An 18,766-nucleotide genomic window follows, 5' to 3' on the forward strand; every position below is an offset into this window, starting at 1 on the left:
GAACCACCAGATTCAGTCAGGTGTGCTTGGCTCAACCGGGTGAAAAGAGGAAGAACAGCCTGGGCCAAATGTGGAATCGCTGTTTATTGAATTATAGTCCCAAATTGAATTATTAAGGTGACATTCAATGTCTAAATCTAATTTCAAGGCTGTTAAATGGTTACAGTCTAAAGCGGTTTGGGGACTCACATGCTGGCCTCCCTCCACTTTCCCTGCTATTCACACTGCTCCAAACTTCAACTGTTCACCTTCCTTACAACTAGTAAATGTTGCTGCTGTGAGAAGTCAGTTATGCTCAGGAAGGCGAGGGGGGACGGGAACAGACGTCGCTCAGGAAATCTATGCTATAGGATGACATCAACAGTGTTTCCCACCAGCCCTGGAACTGGTGGACAAGCCATATGATGTCTTTGACATGCAGGGGTCGGAACACTGGGCCAGCAGTGGCGTCTGGGTTCCGTGAACAGTGTCCTGGCAAAGAAGCAAGCCTTGGGAATATCCCTGCCTTTGCACCATTCCGGCCAGCATCCTCTGCACTTGACCACTACGGGCATTCTCTCACAAAGTCCACGCTCCTTGCTGGTTTTCTGGCCAGCCCCCAGCGGTTTGTATGGTAGGACTTAAGTCCTCACCCCAGACATTGGGACACCAGGGGAGCTGTGCCAGTCAGAACTTCCCTGAGAGAATCTGAAGCCAGATAATGATGGTATCTGTGTCTCTGTGATGAGCTGTCCTTCCAAGGTGGTCCTCAGTCAGCTGTGAAGAATGGAGCAAATAAAGCTAGAGCCAGAAGGAAAGATGGGGAGGAATAGCAGGATATCTTCATCCCCACCCCTGCCCTTGGTCCTATGAGTTACTCAAAATGCTTCCGTATATGACGAATGGGGCTTGAACTCACATCTTCATGCTGTGCAGCAAGTACTCTTAGCCACTGAACCTTCTCTCTACCCCACCCCCCATCACCCACCCCTCACCCCCCATCCCCTCACCCCCATCCCCCCGCCTTCCACTCCCTCATCTCCCCATCCCCTCCTCCCCACCCCCACAAGCAAGTCTCCGTGATTTGCTCATCCTGCAGTGATTCTAGGTGGATTTGAGTCCTGGGACCCTGACAGAATGGTCTCACACTTATTCTCTCTTCCTCAGCAACAGTTGGACGTCCCCATACCCAGGTATTTTTTGAAGGAGAGGTTAGAAGTCATCAAAGGAAGAGAGAAGATCCTCGCCCGCATCTTAAATGAATGTGGATTGAACCTTCCCGATGTGGTTTGTAACATTCTAACAAATGTCTTTCACTATCTGTATGACCTCCTCCTCCTCCTCCACGCCCCCGACTGTCTGGGGACATTCACCTTATTCTCAAGTAGAGAAAAGAGTTTCCCCTCCCCGCTTGCTCTATGAAGCCTATAAGAGATTGTGTAACTCTGGGGTGGTTGTTAGTGATTTGTTATAATTACTTTATATAAAGTAAAAATCAAATGATAATGCTTCGTGGGTTACATCGGGAGCCATAAGACTGAGCCAATCACCAGCTGCATTTGCTTTTTCACCTCTAATTCACCAGGTAAAGTCAGGAACTAAACCCACCAAGTTCAGAATTCACAAACTCAAAACCTACTGGGTGTTCTCAGTCGCTCCCTGGCCTTTTATGAGTTCTAACTGAGTGACATTGAATCACCTAGAAGGACTATTGTTGGGAAAAGAAAGCCTTTAAGAAACCCTCAGAAGGGCCTGGGAGACGGTTCAGTGAGTAAAGAGTTCTCTTCGCAAGCATGAGGCCCTGAGTTCAAACCCCCAGAGCCCTTGTAAAGCTGGCTGTGGCAGCAAAAGTGCCTCTACCCCTGCGGGGGCACTCTCCCGTGATGTTCCTCTACGCTGGGACAGCTTCCCCCCTCACTTCCAGGACAACGGTAGCCTCACTCTGATCCCATTCAGGTCTTCATGGCCTCTAAAGACTCATGCTTATGTACATCTGCATAAATGGCACACACCAATCACCTAGACCTGTTGCTACATACTCCACCTGGGATCCCACAGTCTGCAGCATGAACCTACATGTTTTAATGATGTTCATCATGGTTGGATGTGTGTGTGTGTGTGTGTGTGTGTGTGTGTGTGTGTGTGTGTGTGTGTGTGTTGTTCATGTGCATACAAGTGCATGTGCAATGCACTTGTGTGTTGAGTGTATTTCTCAATCATTCTCCACCTTACTTTTTGATACAAGGCCTCTCACCCGACCTGGACCTCACTGATTCAGGTAGACTGGTTGGCCACTGAGTGTCATGGATCCCCTTGGCTATGCCCCAGACACAACCCCAGCAACTGGGATTCCTGACACACACTGTCACACCCAGCTTTTTAGCTGAGTGCTGGAAATTCAAACTCAGTTCCTCAGCCTTGAGAGAGACTGAGTCACCTCCCCAGGCCCTACCTTTTCACACATAGAAAAAAACAGTTCTGAATGGTTTAACATCCTAGTCACTGCCGTCTACAGCTGACCTCAGCCTCTTACTTGTAGTACATTTAAGTCCTCATCTCAGAGACATCGTTTCCATTGCTATTTTCCCATTAAGCAAATGATGGAATCTCCAGCATTAATCAATATGTCTGACTGACATTTCTGGTCATCTCAGGTCTAATTTGCTATGGAACTAAACTTTGGTGTGTCGGTTAGCTTTCTGTTTGGAAGGTAGCGGTCTGGTCCGTGGTGGCTAATCTTGGTTATTAACTTATCACACCTGGGAAGAGGGAACCTCAACTGAAAAATTGCTTCCATCAGGTTCGTCTATGGACATGTCTATGAGGACTTTCTTTTTACAAAGGATTTTTGTTTTGGCTTGGTTTTTGAGAATTTTGTGCATGAGCCCTGTGTTTACACCACTCCCCACAAACTCTTCTTGGGACTCCCCACTCCTTCCAAATTCATGGTCTCTTCTTTAATTACTATTGTTGCATGTATATATGTAGACACTATATATTATATGTAATTGTATATATTTATATAATGTATATATATAGTATATATTTATAGTTCATTATAAAATAATGAATGTATTCACAGTTATATATGTTATACATGATGAATGTTACATATAAATACATTCATACACGCATCTGCAACCTACTAAGTCCATTTAACATTGCTCATGTGAACATGTGTACTGAGATGACCACTTGAGATCGGACGTCCTAGTTGGGAACTTATCCCTGGAAGAAACTAATTCTCCCTCTCTTATCTTTAATGTGGGACATTTCCTTGATTGTTAGCTGTAGGAGATCCCAACCCACTGTGGGTGGCACCATCCCTCAGCAGATGGGCATAGGCTATCCAGAACAGTAGCTAAAGGTGAGTTGGAAGCAAGCCGGTAAGCCGCATGGCTCTGTGGTGTTTGCTTCATGCTTCTGACTTCAACTCCTGCCCTGGCTTCCCTTGATGATGAAGTGAAATAAGCCCTTTCCTCTCCAAGTTACTTGTGGTCATGGTTTTTATCACAACAGAAAAGCAAACTAGAACACAGTTCTTAAGTCAGGATCACAGTCTACAGTTGCTACAGTATAGTACGTAGTTGGCAGCAAGTGCCTTTACTTGCTAAGCCGTCTTGCTGGTCCAGTTCAACATGTATAAATAGTGATTTGCCCAATATTTTCAACTTTTGTAGAAATTCGCTGTAAAGAGCCTCGCATTGGAAGAGGCTGTCAAAATGATCCAGATTGCTGAGCGAGCAAGGCAGGGCCGCCTCAGGGCCATGTTCATGAAGCAGATCTTCCTCCAGGAGTGCAGAGCCAAGGAGATCAAGCTGCTGGGCCAGAGACTAGCAGACACCAGCCTGGCAGCACTGCAGATTCAGAAAGTACGGACCTGGGGGCGCTTCTGGATTTGGGGGGCAAGAAACACGTTCCAGCCTTGTGGCTGAGCTCTGAAATTCAAAACCCAGAGCCCTACCTATAGGAAAGCTGTGTTGAGTTAGTAAACCCCACAAAGATTTATTGGCTTACCCTGGAGAAGCATCGTCTTGTTTTTATTTTGTTTGTTGTAAACTTGGAAGTTAAAGATGCAGAACACTGTGTTCAAAGACTTCCAAAAGGGCACCCATAATTGTTGGAAAGAATGTTGCTAGACTCTAGCAAGGATGTAAACCCATAATGAAGGTTTTAAAAAACTGCATCCATGCAGAGACAATTGGGGAGATGCCAGGAGCAACTCCTGGGGCCTTGAAGACAAGCTCGCCACTTAGCACATTCCAGCCACCAGTCTAAGGGCCAGAACCTCGGTATTCCTTCTAGAGCAGCCCCAGGGACCGATTTTTTTTCCCTCTTAAATAGTCTTGCAGAGTACCCTGTCTTTTTCCTAGTGGAGGGCAAGGTTGCTTGTGAGAAGATGAAAACTACCGCCATGTGGCACAAATCTGAATTAAATTAAAAAGAGAATAAGTATAGGGAGCCTGAGTGTGCAGGACATTGTCCTCAGCTGTGTCTGGGTAGTCGTGAGAGAGGACGTGAGAAGGACAGGCAGATCCCTTTCTTTCTTTCTATCTCTGGCCTCTGCACCCTAAGCTAAGCTTTAGTTTTACAGTTTTTGAAAGCGTCTGAGCTGGTACTTCCCAAGTTCCTTTGGAAGGTTTTAATTGTAAAACAATGAAGTGCTACTTTAGGTACAGCCTCATTCTTCTGACTTCTAGAAGTTTCTCTTGAAGAATCCCAAGGAAGATTCAAAGACATCTATGAGTCATTTCTGTAATTACCCTTCTTTAAAACTATTGTCTGTGGGGGCTGTAGAGATGGCTCAGTGGCTAAAAGCATTGGCTGCTCTTCTAGCGGACCTGGGTTCAATTCTCAAGCACCTACATGGTGGCTCACAACTGTGTGTAACTTCAGTTCCAGGGGATCTGATGGGCTCTTTTGGCCTCTGTGGCTGTTAGTACCCATCCATGTATTGCACAGACATACATGTAGGTGAAACACTTGTACACATAACATAAAATAAAAATTTAAGAAAGCTGTTGCCTCGCTCGCCCAGCCTTGATAAGAGGGTTTGTGCCCAATCTTATTGTAACTCGCTATGCCAAGTTTGAGTGATTCCCCATGAGATCTGCTCTTTCTGACGGGAAACAGAGGAGCAATGGACCTGGGGGAAGATGGGAGGTGTTGGGGGACAGGGACTGGGAGGAGTGGAGGAAGGGGAGGGATGCCATTGGGATGTATTGTATGAGAGAAGAATAAATAACAAGAAAAAAAGGTAAAAGGAAGGAAGGAAGGGAGGGAGGAAGGAAGGAAGGAAGGGAGGAGAAAAGAAAGCTGTTGCCTGTTATCCCAACGTTTAAAAAACAATCCTAGTGGCACCCACAAGTGGGGGCTAGAGTTGGTCGTCACAATGCTTGGGCTAGGCAGTTTGTACAGGAGAACTTTGGATGGGAGTAACGATGCATTTGTTCGCAGGTTTGGCGAGGTTTCCATCAAAGCAAGAAAACAGTGAAGGAGAGGGAAGAGGAGATGGTATTCCTGGGGATGGTAAGTTCACCCCCTTAAAGAGTAGATTCTGCCGGATGTGCATCTTCTCTAGTGAGTGTCTGTGGAAAGAAAGGAAAACAGAGCTGGTGACTGACATGCCTCTGTGAGATGCAGAGAGCTCCAGACAGGAGACAGGCGGTTGAGTCGGGAGTCCCCCACCCCTGCCCAGTGCCGGCAGAGACCCTGGCTTCGTGAGTGTCTTCCTGGTGAGAATGGAACAGCTTTGGTCCAGCTGGCACCGGAGGGTCCGTTTCCACAGATGAGTAAGTCATGGGTGTATCGCCGTGTAGCTGTGTCAACACAAAACAGTGGCTTCGGCAACCTTCTGTCCTGTGGCGCAGGATCAGGAGCCTGGCACAGCGTAGTTCTCTGCCTAGGGTGTCACATGGCTGCTGTTGTGCGAGCTGGGGCTAAGGGGTCTCATCTGAGGCTCAGGTGGGAAAGGATCTGCCTCCAAGGTCACGTGGCTGTTGGCAGCGCCCCACTCCTGGTGGGCAGTCAGACCAAGAACATCAGTTCTTCGCCAGCTCTCAGTGGAAACAGGTCAGCACCTGGTCTCAGGGACCCTGGAATCTCCCATGTGGCAGCTTGCTTTCCCAGAGACAGCAGGGAAAGAAGGTACACTCATGGGATGCAGACCTTCGACACTGCTGTGTTGTTAGTTAAAAGTGAGTGACAGGTTCCCACAGAGGAGTTACAGCAGGTTGTAGGGACCAGAAGGCAGGGCACCAGAATCCCCTTAGAGTCTGGGGCAATGGCTCCTCAGTACCTTCTGTGCATGGAGCATGGGGCTTCTGAAGAGGGCTCATGTGTCCTGATCAGAGCCCATGCCCCCCAGGGCAGCCCACGACTTCGTTTTCAGATCCCTCTCTTCCTCAACTGAAACCATCCCCCCCTCCCCCACCCGGGTCCTGCTAAATTACTGGGCACTGTTTCCTGTCGAAGCTCAGGAGACCTCGTGCATCCTTTACACGTGACATCCCTTCAGAGCCCAGGAAATCAGCTCTGTAGCACTGGCACCACCAGGGATGTGCTCATTACTGGGGAGCCCTCGTTTGTTGTCAGGCTCGGTTTCCATTAAAGGAATTTTAACGGAGAAGCCTAGAATCCCAGCAAGTCCTACAGCACCAGCTTCGGGTGTATCCCATGCAGCCAGCTGCATTGCTGGGCCCCATTGGTGCCCTCAGGTAAAAACACATTGACAGCAATGTTGGCAAGGACTGGGTATGTGAAAAGAACTAGCTGCCTGTAGAGCTCTGGTGAGGCTGAGTAAGAAAAGGAGAAACAGGAATATAAATAGACCATAAATAACCACAGACACTAACAGGCTAAAAAAAACTATTAGATCGTGTCTTGAACCTCTGTGGTCATAAATTAGAAGACACTGAACAGAGATCATCTAGGGAAATATAAATATCAAAAGTCACGGAAGCCGTAAGAAACCTCAATTAAGCCAATCACAGTAGCAGAGGCTTGACAGATTCTCTAGCCTCTGGGTTAGTCAGGGCCTGGGAGAATTAGGCACCAAGGGCAGAGCCAATGCTTCTGCAAAGTCATTCAGGAAACTTCATTCCAGAAACCAGGGTGGAGCTGAGCCCAGTCAGTACAGCGGAGGTGGTTCTGGTGGTACTGTTTGGTCCACATAATGATGACCTGTGTGGCCGAGCACCAATGCCAGCACACAGTGAGTTAACCTGGCTGGACCTTGCTCCCGGGGCTTGGAGCACCTGCCCATGAAGGACCAGAGGTCCATCACATCCCCATCCTGCTCCATTCCTCCACCTAAGCAGTTCAGCTATGGCCAGGCTCTGGATAGGGCATTTCCGTTGCAAAACTGTTGCAAAACAAAACCAATAAAAGACAGTTGATTTTCACTCGGGAGACAGAGCAAATTACCAACAAGAAGTGGCCGCGCTCCTATGCCGTTTCTGTCATAGTTGGGGCAGTACAGATGACAGTGGAGTGTGACCTCCTAGAGTGTGACCAGGACACTGCCCCCCACCACTGCAGCAAAGCACCCACTCAGCAAAGCAAAGCTCACTCCATGCTGCTGCCTCCCCACTCCACTGGCCTCGGTAGGCCGGTGAGGGAGGGGCTGCTGTTATTGGGTGTTGATCTAGAGAGGAACTGGGACTTATTTTACATGCTTTTGAATTGTTGTTGGAAAATCAGTCATAAGCAGTTTCTGCCTCCCCCACCAAGTGATATGGTAAAAGGACAATACACGATGGGTCAAAATAGAGAGAAAGAAAAAGATAGAAGATGAAATAAATCTTGGCTGTGGACTTCGGGTCAGAAATACAAACTGAAAACTGAATGAGCCGTAGATGGCACTCCAGTGACACCTGAAATGTCACCTGCTCACAGTGGGCTGGGCTGATCCCTCCCATATCAATCATCAGCCAAGACAATCCCTCCCAGTCATGCCCACAGGCCGCTGGGATCTGCCCAGTCCCTCTGCTGAGACTGCCTGTAATCCCAGTGTGCACGAGGCGGAGAGAAGGAATTCCTGGAGGAAGTCAGCTATGGAAACCAGTCAAATCTGGCTCAAGTGAGAGACCCAGCCTCCATGTGTAAGGTGAAGGGTAATCAAGGCATGCACCCGAATGCACAGGTGTGCCTACACACGTACAAATGCCCACATAAACACACACACACACACACAGAGACACATACCACATATGTATACATGTGAAAAATAACCTAAGTATATTGGTGGTTTTTACTTTAAAAATCAAACCAGCAATCTAAGACTCATGGCATGTGCTTAAGCACTATGTGAAATTTCACAGTGGTCAAACTTTTGACGCAACAGCTTCTATTTGAGGAAACTTCTATTTAATGTGATTCATTAGCCTGCTTTCATTTACTGGCTATCTTCTGTATTCAAAAAACAAAAAAGCCAGAATCCCAGGCAACAGCCAAAGACCTTTGCATTCACCCTTCGGTCTTGACTGCCTGCCCTGGTACCATTCTGAGGTGGATCGCTCATGGATAGCTCAGACTCCTCCACTTTCGTCTGTAATTTCCATGTCCTGGACTCAAGAGAGTCAAGCATAAGAACTCTGCACAGTGCCGTTTGCACAGCATAAGGAGAACAGCTCCCCCGCTGCGTGTTCCCTGCGACTTTCTCTGCATGCCTTTTGACCCAGCATCCTGCCTCTTGATAATACATGTGCTATTGAAATTTTAACCACTGAGAAATACATGGATTCAATTTTTGAAAGAATGTTATCTGCAGTTTCCTGGCTGATGACCATAGAAAAAAAAAATCCACTATCCCAAACCAATGGCATGTTTTCAATTGAATATATTTTCCACTCTGTCATTGATGAAGGTGTTGCCTCCCCATTTCAAATCTCAGTTTTCCATTTTGTCACTGTAAAAGCCAGTGGTTTAGCTGATCTCAGCTGTGCTCATATCCTCACATAAGCCCACCACACTTCCAGGAGCAACGACTTGGTCTCTGAAAGTGGAATCAGAGCAAAGGGTATCACTCTGTCTTTTACCCCAACCAAATGTTTCTCTTAGCCATTGGCATATAAATTATTTTTTTGATACTGCCATTTTAAATATTTAGATTATAAAGTCTACAGAGGAAAATAAATAGAAGTCTAAAAATCATGTACGGCTATTTTAATTGGCAGAACCAATGGCGTGGATCCCGTGAAAGGAAACTTAATGACCACAATCCATTCTCTTCCGCGGACCCCTCAAAGCCATCCGCCCTGCAGTCGGAGCCCTATATATTTTACATTACCCTGAAGCCATGGCTGTTTGCATTGTAATGAGGAACTCTGGGGACACTTATTAAAGGGTAGGGCCTGTCCTTCTCCAAACATCATCAGAATCCTGAAAGCACCATAAACCCCCATTCATTTTCAGACTCTACCATCAAACGAGCTATTTTCTCCACTGCTTTGGGGCTAATAAATTAGAATTTTATTCTTGTTAACCCCAGCACAGTCTGGATTACCCTGAGACGGAAGCTCCTAGAGACCCTGCTGTATCTTTTAACATTGTAAGAGCTGCCTGTCCCCTCAGTGTCCCAGCAGAGGCAGCATTCAGCCACAATGGGGCCTCTGGTTGGCAACACGTACCTTAGAGGCAGACCTGGTTCAAAGCCCGGCTCTATACCTTGCCAGGGGCAGGACCCCAAGTCTCCCACACCCTCCCTGGGAACTTCAGTTTCCTCTTTGGCCAGCACAGTACTTCCTCCATCACAGGGCAGCAAGCAAGACATCCGAAGAGCTTAGAGAGGCCTTGCTGGAGTGTGAAGTAGGAAACACCTCCGAGGAATGTGGTTGATGTCATCTTGGGAAATGATAAAATGTAATGGTGGTTGAGTGACTCTTGAAACAAAACCACAATACACTTCAGACTTAGCTCTTGTGTGAAACACATGTATTGAAGACCTAAAGATCCAGTGTATGTAGACTCTCATTGTTACACCCTACTGAATCTGTGTACTGAAAACCAGCCTGTCAAAATTTGATCTGGAAAAGTCCATGAGGCTGAGTCTGTCTTGATGCTTCCTGACCGAGTTGCAGAGGAACCTTCTGGAGATTCCACCAAGGCAAAGCTGTGACCACCTACGCTGGAGTCTGCCAGAGGAAAGCCCACAGAGGCAGCAAGCCGCCCTTCCAGCCCACCACGCCCAATGGTGAGGGGCTTCCCCGAAGTGCTTGGTGGTTTCAAAAGCTCATTTCAGCCAGCCACTGTCCCCTTAGCTTTCATCCTGGACACTGAGAAAGGAGGCCAGCCTGGGCTACAGTGTGAGGCTCTGCTTCTAAAGGAAACAAACACCATCCACTTGAGAGGCGCTGGAGAAAAGGCGAGGCTATCTCTGTCTTTTCTATTAAGTAGGGTTTTACCATCCAGTGGCCTGACCTGATATACCTTAGTTTGATTTCAAGTCAAATGTGTGTGTATGAATATACATATTCATTTTACATATTTGTACATATATATTATGTATTATATATCCATATCCATATAATATATATGCATATGTGCATATCAATTGTGTATTAAGAAATATATTATTATTATTTGTTGTTGTTATTGTTAATATTTTGCTTAATTATGGCCCTGGCTTTCCAGGTCATCAGACATTAAATGACAAAGATAATCCTTTTCTTTGTCTTCCCTTTGTCCTCTAGCCCCAGGAGTGCCTCGTGGGTTCCCTTGAGCTGGGGGCTTGTTCATCTCACAGGAGACCCTTTACAAAGTCTCTCCATGCTGCATAGACTGTGGGCAAGGCTCGGGGCTCCAGTCATCTTGGCTGGCTCACAAGGGCCTTCTGGGACTGTTGGTGCCACCATGCTGTCCTGCAGAGAGCAGATCATATGGAGCTGTGTCCAGCTCACAGCACATGAGGAACACTGGCCAAGCATGGTCTGTTCTGCTCTTCAGAAAGCTTAAGATCCTGGGTTAGATACCAACATCATTTGCAACTCAAGACACGCTCATTGAAGTGCTAGCGAGTGTTTTTATGTTTGTTTGCTTCTTTTTTTTTTTTTTTTTTTTTTTTTGGTTTTTCGAGACAGGGTTTCTCTGTGTAGCTTTGCGCCTTTCCTGGAACTCACTTGGTAGCCCAGGCTGGCCTCGAACTCACAGAGATCCGCCTGGCTCTGCCTCCCGAGTGCTGGGATTAAAGGCGTGTGCCACCACCGCCCGGCCGTTTGTTTGTTTCTTAACCCACTTAGGTTAGAGGGGGATCAGGAAGGGTTGTGTCACCATGAAGTCAAGAAAGGGCCCTGTCGCAGACTCAGCAGGGAGAGGGCCTTGTGTAAAACCACCACATAAGACAGTTTGGCAGGAGCCACCAAGTCCAAATGCACATTGCTTTCCAAGTATGATCTATAGCATCCATAAGAAACTGTTTTCAGACAAAATGGCTTAAGCCGAGACTCAGCCAAGAGAGGCATCAAACACAGAGAGTAAGGGTGGCCTCAGTCTGTGTGTTCTGCCTGTGTGACCCTGGGCAAGACCCTTGACATCTCTGTGCTACTAATTCCTTGGATATAAAATGGAAGTAGTAACCTCTCTGGGTAAGGCCGCTGCGGGGACTAATTGAGTTCATATTTGTAAATGCTCAAGCTTGCCTCACAGTGAGGACTTTACATTGTGAGAGCACAAGGGACAGACTCAGCCTGAAAGCTCACCAAAACCCCATCCTGTCTCGATTCTTCAATAAGCAATTGTTTTTTAAATACCCGGTTTTTAAAGAAATTGAATCTAATGGGCTAGAAAACATTCTTACTCTTTAACAGATTAGTGCTGGCTAAAATGGTGGGTCTTAAAGATTCACACTCCTTCAAGCCAGAGGACCAAAGAAAAAGATTCTCTTCCCTGTAGTCCTTGGCTTCTGCTTCTGCCTGTCCTTGCGCAGAGTGGGTGTGTTTGTGGACCCACAGCTGCGTACATACAGACAGGTGACTCTGAAATGATGGGACACCCACCAGTTGGCACATTCCCAATGGGACCTGAGGAAGAGTAGGGTGTTGTGTAACCTGAAACCTTCCTAGTATGAAATCAGAGCCTGGATGCCAAGGCAGCCCTTGTAAGCACCTCCCCCAAGCACTAATGGACATGAGCAGGCCCTGGGAGAGCTGGTGTGACACAGTCACTAGCTGAGGTCTGTTCCTTCCCTTTGGGTCACAACCAACAGATAGACGTTCTTTGGATAATCGCCAGCACCAAACCACGTGATTCCCGGTCTATTTGGGACTGATATACTGACCGGGTTTTTGTATATGACCGTTTTCCCTTCCTAATTTCAACAAGGGTTTTTAAATCCAAAGCCTGTCGAACGTTAGCTAAACATGGACATTAACGGAGCGTGGAGTCTTGTCCCTCGCGCCCCATCCTCCCCCAAAGTCAAGAAGCATTGCTTCGTGTCGCATTTCTTCAGCAACATCAATTATTAATGTGTGTGTTTTTGCTGACAGCGGACCTCGCTGGAAATGTAGGTTTCGTTACTCCGTTCTGGGTCGTTAACTGTGGAGAGCTGGTAAATGTAATGGTTTGCTCACATGGGGAGCCTTCATTAAGATGCATTAATCTACAGCCCATGCATTTCAATGCATCGTATGTTATCATGCCTTTTAATATCCCTAATTTATTTTTAAATGAGTTGCTGTTTATGTGGCCAGCTAACAAATTTGAATTCATAGGACCAGTGTTGCTAAAGAAGATAAGATGTTTGTGCCCAAAGGACAAGATACAAATTAACATAGGATGCGAATTTATTAGAACCTTCAAATGCAGAAACAGCAAGAGGAGAGGGTTACAAATGACCCAGATGTATTCTTGCCAGAGAAAGTCTATATGGAGAAGCACGCATGAACTGTCCCATCTGAATGACACAGCAAGGAGCTCCACAGCAGAGTGGAAGGAGCCCGCAGCTGGCTGCTGCATCTCCATCGGCGCGGGACCTCTGCTTTCACATCTGTCCAGTGGGATTCTCCATGCCCTCCTTTCTACCTCCAAAGATGAATTCGAGCATCACCAAGGAGACACGGTGCAAGGGCTTATGAGGGAAAGTACAACCACGCCTGAGATGATTAGATCAGCCTGTGAAATGATTCTAGAGGGGCTGGAGAGATGGCTCAGGGGTTCAAAGTGTTCACTGTGCAAGCAAGAGGACTGGAGATCAGATCCCCAGGCCCCACGTAAATGCTGGGTGGACGTGTCGGCCCACCTGTAATCCTAGCTCTCGGGAAGGGAATACAAGAGCAGACTTCCTAGCTAGAATGACCGGATCCATGAGTTCTGGGTTTAAATGAGAGACTCCAGGAAGATGCTCAAAGGCAGCCTTTGACCTTCACACACACACACACACACACACACACACACACACACACACACACACACACACACAAAAAAAAAAAAAAGATTTTGTAATTCTCACTCTGGATCCACCTGAATAAAATTTGTACTCTTCATACTAAATTCTCTTTATACTAAATGAGAAAATTGTCTCATTTTTAGTAGTTTCTGGTGGGTACGTTTATAAAGTATTACACATGTAGATTCCTCTTCTGTTTCACTCGACTGTTTGGTTTTAAGTGGATTCTAAATTCTAACAGATGGAAAGGTAAGATAATCTCTCCTACATGAAGTTCCAGAAGTGTTCCTTAGAGATGTGTGTGTGTGTGTGTGTGTGTGTGTGTGTGTGTGTGTGTGTGTGTGTGTGTGTTTGCACAGAAGCTTATTTGTCCCATTGGCATGGTACAGAATTCCCAGAACAACTGAGTCTGGACTTCGATTTGCCTGGTTGTGCTGAGACATCAGTGCCAAAGCCACCGACCCACTGGCTAGCGCAGCGATCCCTGGGACTGACCAGAGCTCCTCCCCCAAGAGTTAAGGAGTTACTCAGACTGATGCAGTAGGTGTTGCCAGGGAGACAACAGACACAAATGTCTGTAAGAGCATAGATGGCAGGAAGATAGCTAAGAAGTAATGAGTTCTGAGTATTGGTAACTTGGTTACTGACATAATTGACTTAAATTATTCCATGTAATTTTAGATTTAAAGATACCCATGTTTAAAACCAACATGCAAATTTCCCAGAAATGTACCCGTGAAAGGCTGGCTTCAGTACCCAGTCTGCCTGCTTTTGATATGAGAGCCTTGATTGAACCTTTGGATGTCTCTAGAGGACGGACTCTTCCCTCACATGGGAGAACTGTCCTGATCTTGTATTTCTGATCTCAGGGACTGGAAGCACCAGGCTCGGCTTCCTTTTCCATGCCCCTTTACGTCATCTCGTCCTCATCTCCAATGCGGCACTTGGATAGATTGCTGCAGAGGTATGGGCTAATCTTCCTGATTTTGTTCCCTTGGAGCTTCGGAAGAACTGTGTTTTATCCTAACACCCTTTGAGGCATGTCTGTTTACAACCTTGTGTGGATGCTGCACATTGCTTGGGGCTAGGGCCCAGAAGATGCACCACAACCAACCGCTTTCTGATTTGTTGATTGACAGATCTGGAGGGAGAACATTCTATAAGATGTGTTGGAATGTATGTCTGAACTAGGCTGCACAATGCCTTTCTTTCGAGAGTTGAGAGTGGATGTTTAGATCATTCTAAATAATCAGACTATAACTCCTTTCAGTAGCCTTTGGGACAAACATCCCTTCTCTGCGTTCTGTTTCCTCCCCCTGATAAGAAGATTGGGAAAGCCTTCTGAAGGGGCTTTGTAGGCTTCCCGAATGTACTAGTTTTGTGTCACGGTAGCAAAATATCTAAGATGATCAACTTAAAATATAAAAGATTTATTTTACCTAGGAGTTCTAGAATTGTTGTCCATAATCAATGGGTCCTCACTGCTTTGGATCTGAATGTGTGTGTTTTGAGCTATCACCCACCTTGGAGTGTGCAGTGGTGTGGAGCTAGCCCTGTTCTCCCTCCCTCCACAGTGAACGAGTTCTTCAGGGTGCACACTGGCTATGATCTGGTACTCTAGATGTATTTTTGTAATGCGTCTGTGGTGAGACACCTCCAAGAAACAACATATTTGATTCCCTTTTAATGTTTTCCCCAGTCCTGTGACTCTCAGAATCTCAACTTCTGGGGGATTTTCTTTTCAGAAGCCACCTCACGTCTTTAACGAAATCAGTGCTGCCACCATCCAGTCTGAACGCGTGACGCGCCTGCGGAACGAGGTGCAGTTGAAACATGAACAGAACTACAAGGAAGCCTTGGTGAATATCAAGGAGGAGCTGAAGTTAATGGAAGGCCCTGACATCAAGGAGCACCTTCAAGACCAGATCCGGCAGTGGTTCATTGAATGCAGGTGACAGCGTCCCCTCGGGTGGCGCGGCTCACTCGGTGGCTTGGTTCTTGGTTGTTGGTTAGCTTATTTAGTTCAGGCTTGAACTTAAAGGAAGCCTCTTGCTTCAGCGCTGGCGTGCTGGGCTTATAAACATGAGCCACCGCCTGGCTTGTTGTGTTCTTAAACACCAAGGGACCCAGGATGAAGATGTGAGGTTTCTTGACTTTATTTTGAAAAAGTCAAATGCCGACGCTGAGGATTCAGAAAGGTTTTTGATTAAATTGCTTCTCAGTCTGTGTTTGTTTTTTTTAATATGGCCCATGCAGTGCTCTGTGACTGCATAAAACAGACTGTGCTGGGTAGGGTACAGATGGCCAGGTGTGTCTAAAGCCTAGGGAACCAGAAATAACCAGGTCTGACTGCCTTTCTCTTGAGAACCAGCAATCCATTGCTTATAGGCGCCTTCTTCCGGCTCTGAGCCCCTGGTCCTCCATCAGTTGGAGATAGGTGTGAGTTCTGAGCCCTAGGACTCCCTAAAGTGTTGGGTTGCTAGAAGTTCTGAGACCAAGGCTCCAGGCCTATTCTTATATTAGACTTCTTACTGCCTTTAAATGAAATGCTATATTGTCTGAAATGTGTTTGCTGGAGACGTTTTAAAGTACGTTTTTTTCCCAAGGGGAGAGAAATAAGGATGCTCTGTAGCCAGAAGTTTCTCCGGTCCTGCCCGGTCCTGAGGCTGCTTATAAAATAATCATTCACTGGCTTATATTAATTACCAATTGTATGGCCTATGGCAGGCTTCTTCCTTGCTAGCTCTTATAACTTAACCTATTTCTATTAATCTATAAGTTGCCACATGGCTGTGGCATTACCTGTCTGCTGGTATCTTGCTGCTTCTTCAGTGGTGGCTGGCGTCTCTCTCTTCCTCTTCTTTCTTCTCTCCGTATATCTGCTTGGATTTCCTGCCTGCCTCTAAGCTGCCTTGCCATGGGCCAATGCAGCTTTATTTATCTATCAATCAGAGCAACACATATTCCCAGCATACAGAAAGACACCCCAGAGCAGTGCTCTATCATGGGTGCTGAGGCAGGACACTCGGACATTTCTTCCCATGCTGGGGTGTTGTATCACCCCAACATTAGGTTCTGAGACACTCCAATGCCAATGCTGGTCAGCTCACTGGGACAAGAAAACTGAATTGTTGGGAATAGAAAAATCATATCTCCTCTTTAAATAAAAATCACACCAAAGAGTGTATGTGTGTGGCAGGCAGGCTGTGAACAGACATCTGGGGATCCTTGCCTTCCTGGGGCCTAGACTTAGGAAGTTCCTCACATATAAGAACACAGCAGAAGGGATAGCACCTCCCTCTGGTTCATCATTCACCTTCTTGTCGGTGTAGAGTCTCACAAGGGACATATGGGGGCTCCCAGATGACAACTGGCAAGAGACAGGGGCCTGGTTCCAGCAGCTGGACAGCCAAGCCCTGTCCACAGCCATGTGAGTGGACCCGGGACTGGAAAGGTGTAACCGTTGTCAACCTCCCTGTGTTGACCTCATGTGGAAATTGAATACCTGTTCCCTACATGATAGTCCGACTTCATCCAAACTTCATGGTGGGTGTTAGGCATGCCAATTATATTCTTTCTTATAAATGGCATTTCTACACATTTAATGATTTTTCTCAAATTCAGCATTGAGTTTGTGAACTTTCCTTTGTCTGGGAGGGGTATTTAAATGAGGATCTTGATGGAGAATTCAGAACTCATTCTAGGAGACAGGTGGACTCATCCTGGGGGAGGGATATACAAACAAGCAGGTCCCCCCGTTTCCTTGCTGCCAATCTCCCTGTCTTCTTCTCCAGGAGATGGTTGCACAAATGCACACATTTGTCAAAACTTATCAAATTCCACTCTTGAAATCTGAGCAGTTTATCACCTATCAATTATACCTCAAGCCAAGCTGTTAGAATGCCACAAGATGGGTGGGGTACCAGCAATATGCCATCGTGTTTGTTCTTAAAATTCATACGATTTGCTGTTTCTCAGACTATCAAAACCCAGGGTTTCAGCCTTATTCCCAACCCACACCTGCTGCTCATAGCATAAGGGAAAGCTGCTCTTCTGGTTTAGAACAGTTGCTTCGGGTCAACTGCCTTTTCTATATAGACTTGCAACCAGTTCAGATGTCCCCTTCTCAGGAATCTTGCATGCTTTCTCTTCTTATGGAGCCTGCCTACGTAGAGAGCCATGCAGCAAACCCCCAGCGCCACACTGGGTGAAGAGTGACCATACTGAAGGATGTGGACAGACACCTGTCACTTACCATCTTAATACTGGGTCGTATGGTGGGAAATGAGGTGTTAAGTGAGTTCACTGTTGTGTGTACATCACAGGAGTACACACACACACACACACACACACACACACACACACACACACACGTCTAGATGCCCAAGTCTCCCTCATGACTGGGCGCCATGATGCTTCTAGAGAATACCTGTATGTGTGTGTAGTAGTAGTGTGTAGTACATGCATGGAATAGCACAGCACAGTGTTTAGCACACTACTCCAAATGGCATACTGTTTTAAAAGGAATGGACTGTTTATTATGGAATTTGGGGCTCAGTGTTCACAGATCACTGTTGACAGTGGGTCACCAAAGCCAAGCCCACAGAAGGCAGAAATGCAGATAAGGGGCTCCTGTGCTCACAACATACCGAACACGCTAAGCTTTGTGGGCAAGTGTGGAAAGCTTTTGGGAGGGTGCAGCAGAAACTGAAGGTTGCCTCCAGCTAGGCTCCAGGGAGAGGGGTTACTCTAGAGTCGATCTTCTGTACTGTGAGAATTCTTTTGTTTCAGTATTATTTTTAGGATTAAAAAAAAAAACAGTTATGAGAGGGGAGAAAGGCAATCAGCTTGTGTTGATTTAAAATATTTAAGGCACTTGGGTTTTAGGGAAGTAGATTAATGTGATGTCATCATTATACTGTGTCGTTCTCAGTGCAGAATTAAGTAGGATGGCAACAGGTATGAATTATTTTCCCTACCTGAGTCTTGGAAGGCCCTGGCTGTCACTCTGGAAATGCCCAGTTGTTCCAGCATTTATGAGCTTCTTTGAAGATCCAGCTGGTGGGTCCTCTGAGGACACTTCCTCTTGACCCCACCGTCTGAGGGCTGGTTCGAGGCTCCCTCGTGGGTACACTGGGCAGAATTCACAAAGGCATAAAAATTCCTCTTTTTGAAGTAATGGAAGGTCGAGGGTAGATTTATTTTCATAATTGGATTAAAGTCATCTGATGGACTTTGATAAAGAGCTTTGCTCCCTGCCTTTTTAAATCAAAGGCAAATAAAAGCAAATATTGTCTTTTGAAGTATGAATCACAGTCAGTTCTCAGAATAAATTCCAAAATGATGCGCAGGGCAGGGCAGCTGATCATGAGAAGCCATGAGCAATAAACAGACACTCTTGGCTCA

At 46.4% G+C, this 18,766-nt stretch overlaps 1 protein-coding gene across 3 annotated transcripts in view; it reads left to right on the plus strand.

Moving 5' to 3' along the window:
- Positions 1-18,766, plus strand: part of Iqca1 (IQ motif containing with AAA domain 1) — a 131,831-nt gene that overhangs the window by 10,703 nt on the left and 102,362 nt on the right. For 2 of the 3 annotated variants that reach the window (XM_052750457.1, XM_052750456.1), the window contains exons 3-6: positions 1,147-1,266; positions 3,660-3,851; positions 5,437-5,508; positions 15,106-15,311. In XM_052750457.1, coding sequence (XP_052606417.1) covers positions 1,147-1,266; positions 3,660-3,851; positions 5,437-5,508; positions 15,106-15,311 — 590 coding nt within the window. The remainder of the gene's footprint in view (positions 1-1,146; positions 1,267-3,659; positions 3,852-5,436; positions 5,509-15,105; positions 15,312-18,766) is intronic. The other variant, XM_052750458.1, reaches the window with a different exon arrangement.

This window comes from Peromyscus californicus, unplaced genomic scaffold, assembly GCF_007827085.1.
Source record: "Peromyscus californicus insignis strain IS unplaced genomic scaffold, ASM782708v3 Scaffold_21__1_contigs__length_65335640, whole genome shotgun sequence".
Lineage (NCBI taxonomy): Eukaryota > Metazoa > Chordata > Mammalia > Rodentia > Cricetidae > Peromyscus > Peromyscus californicus.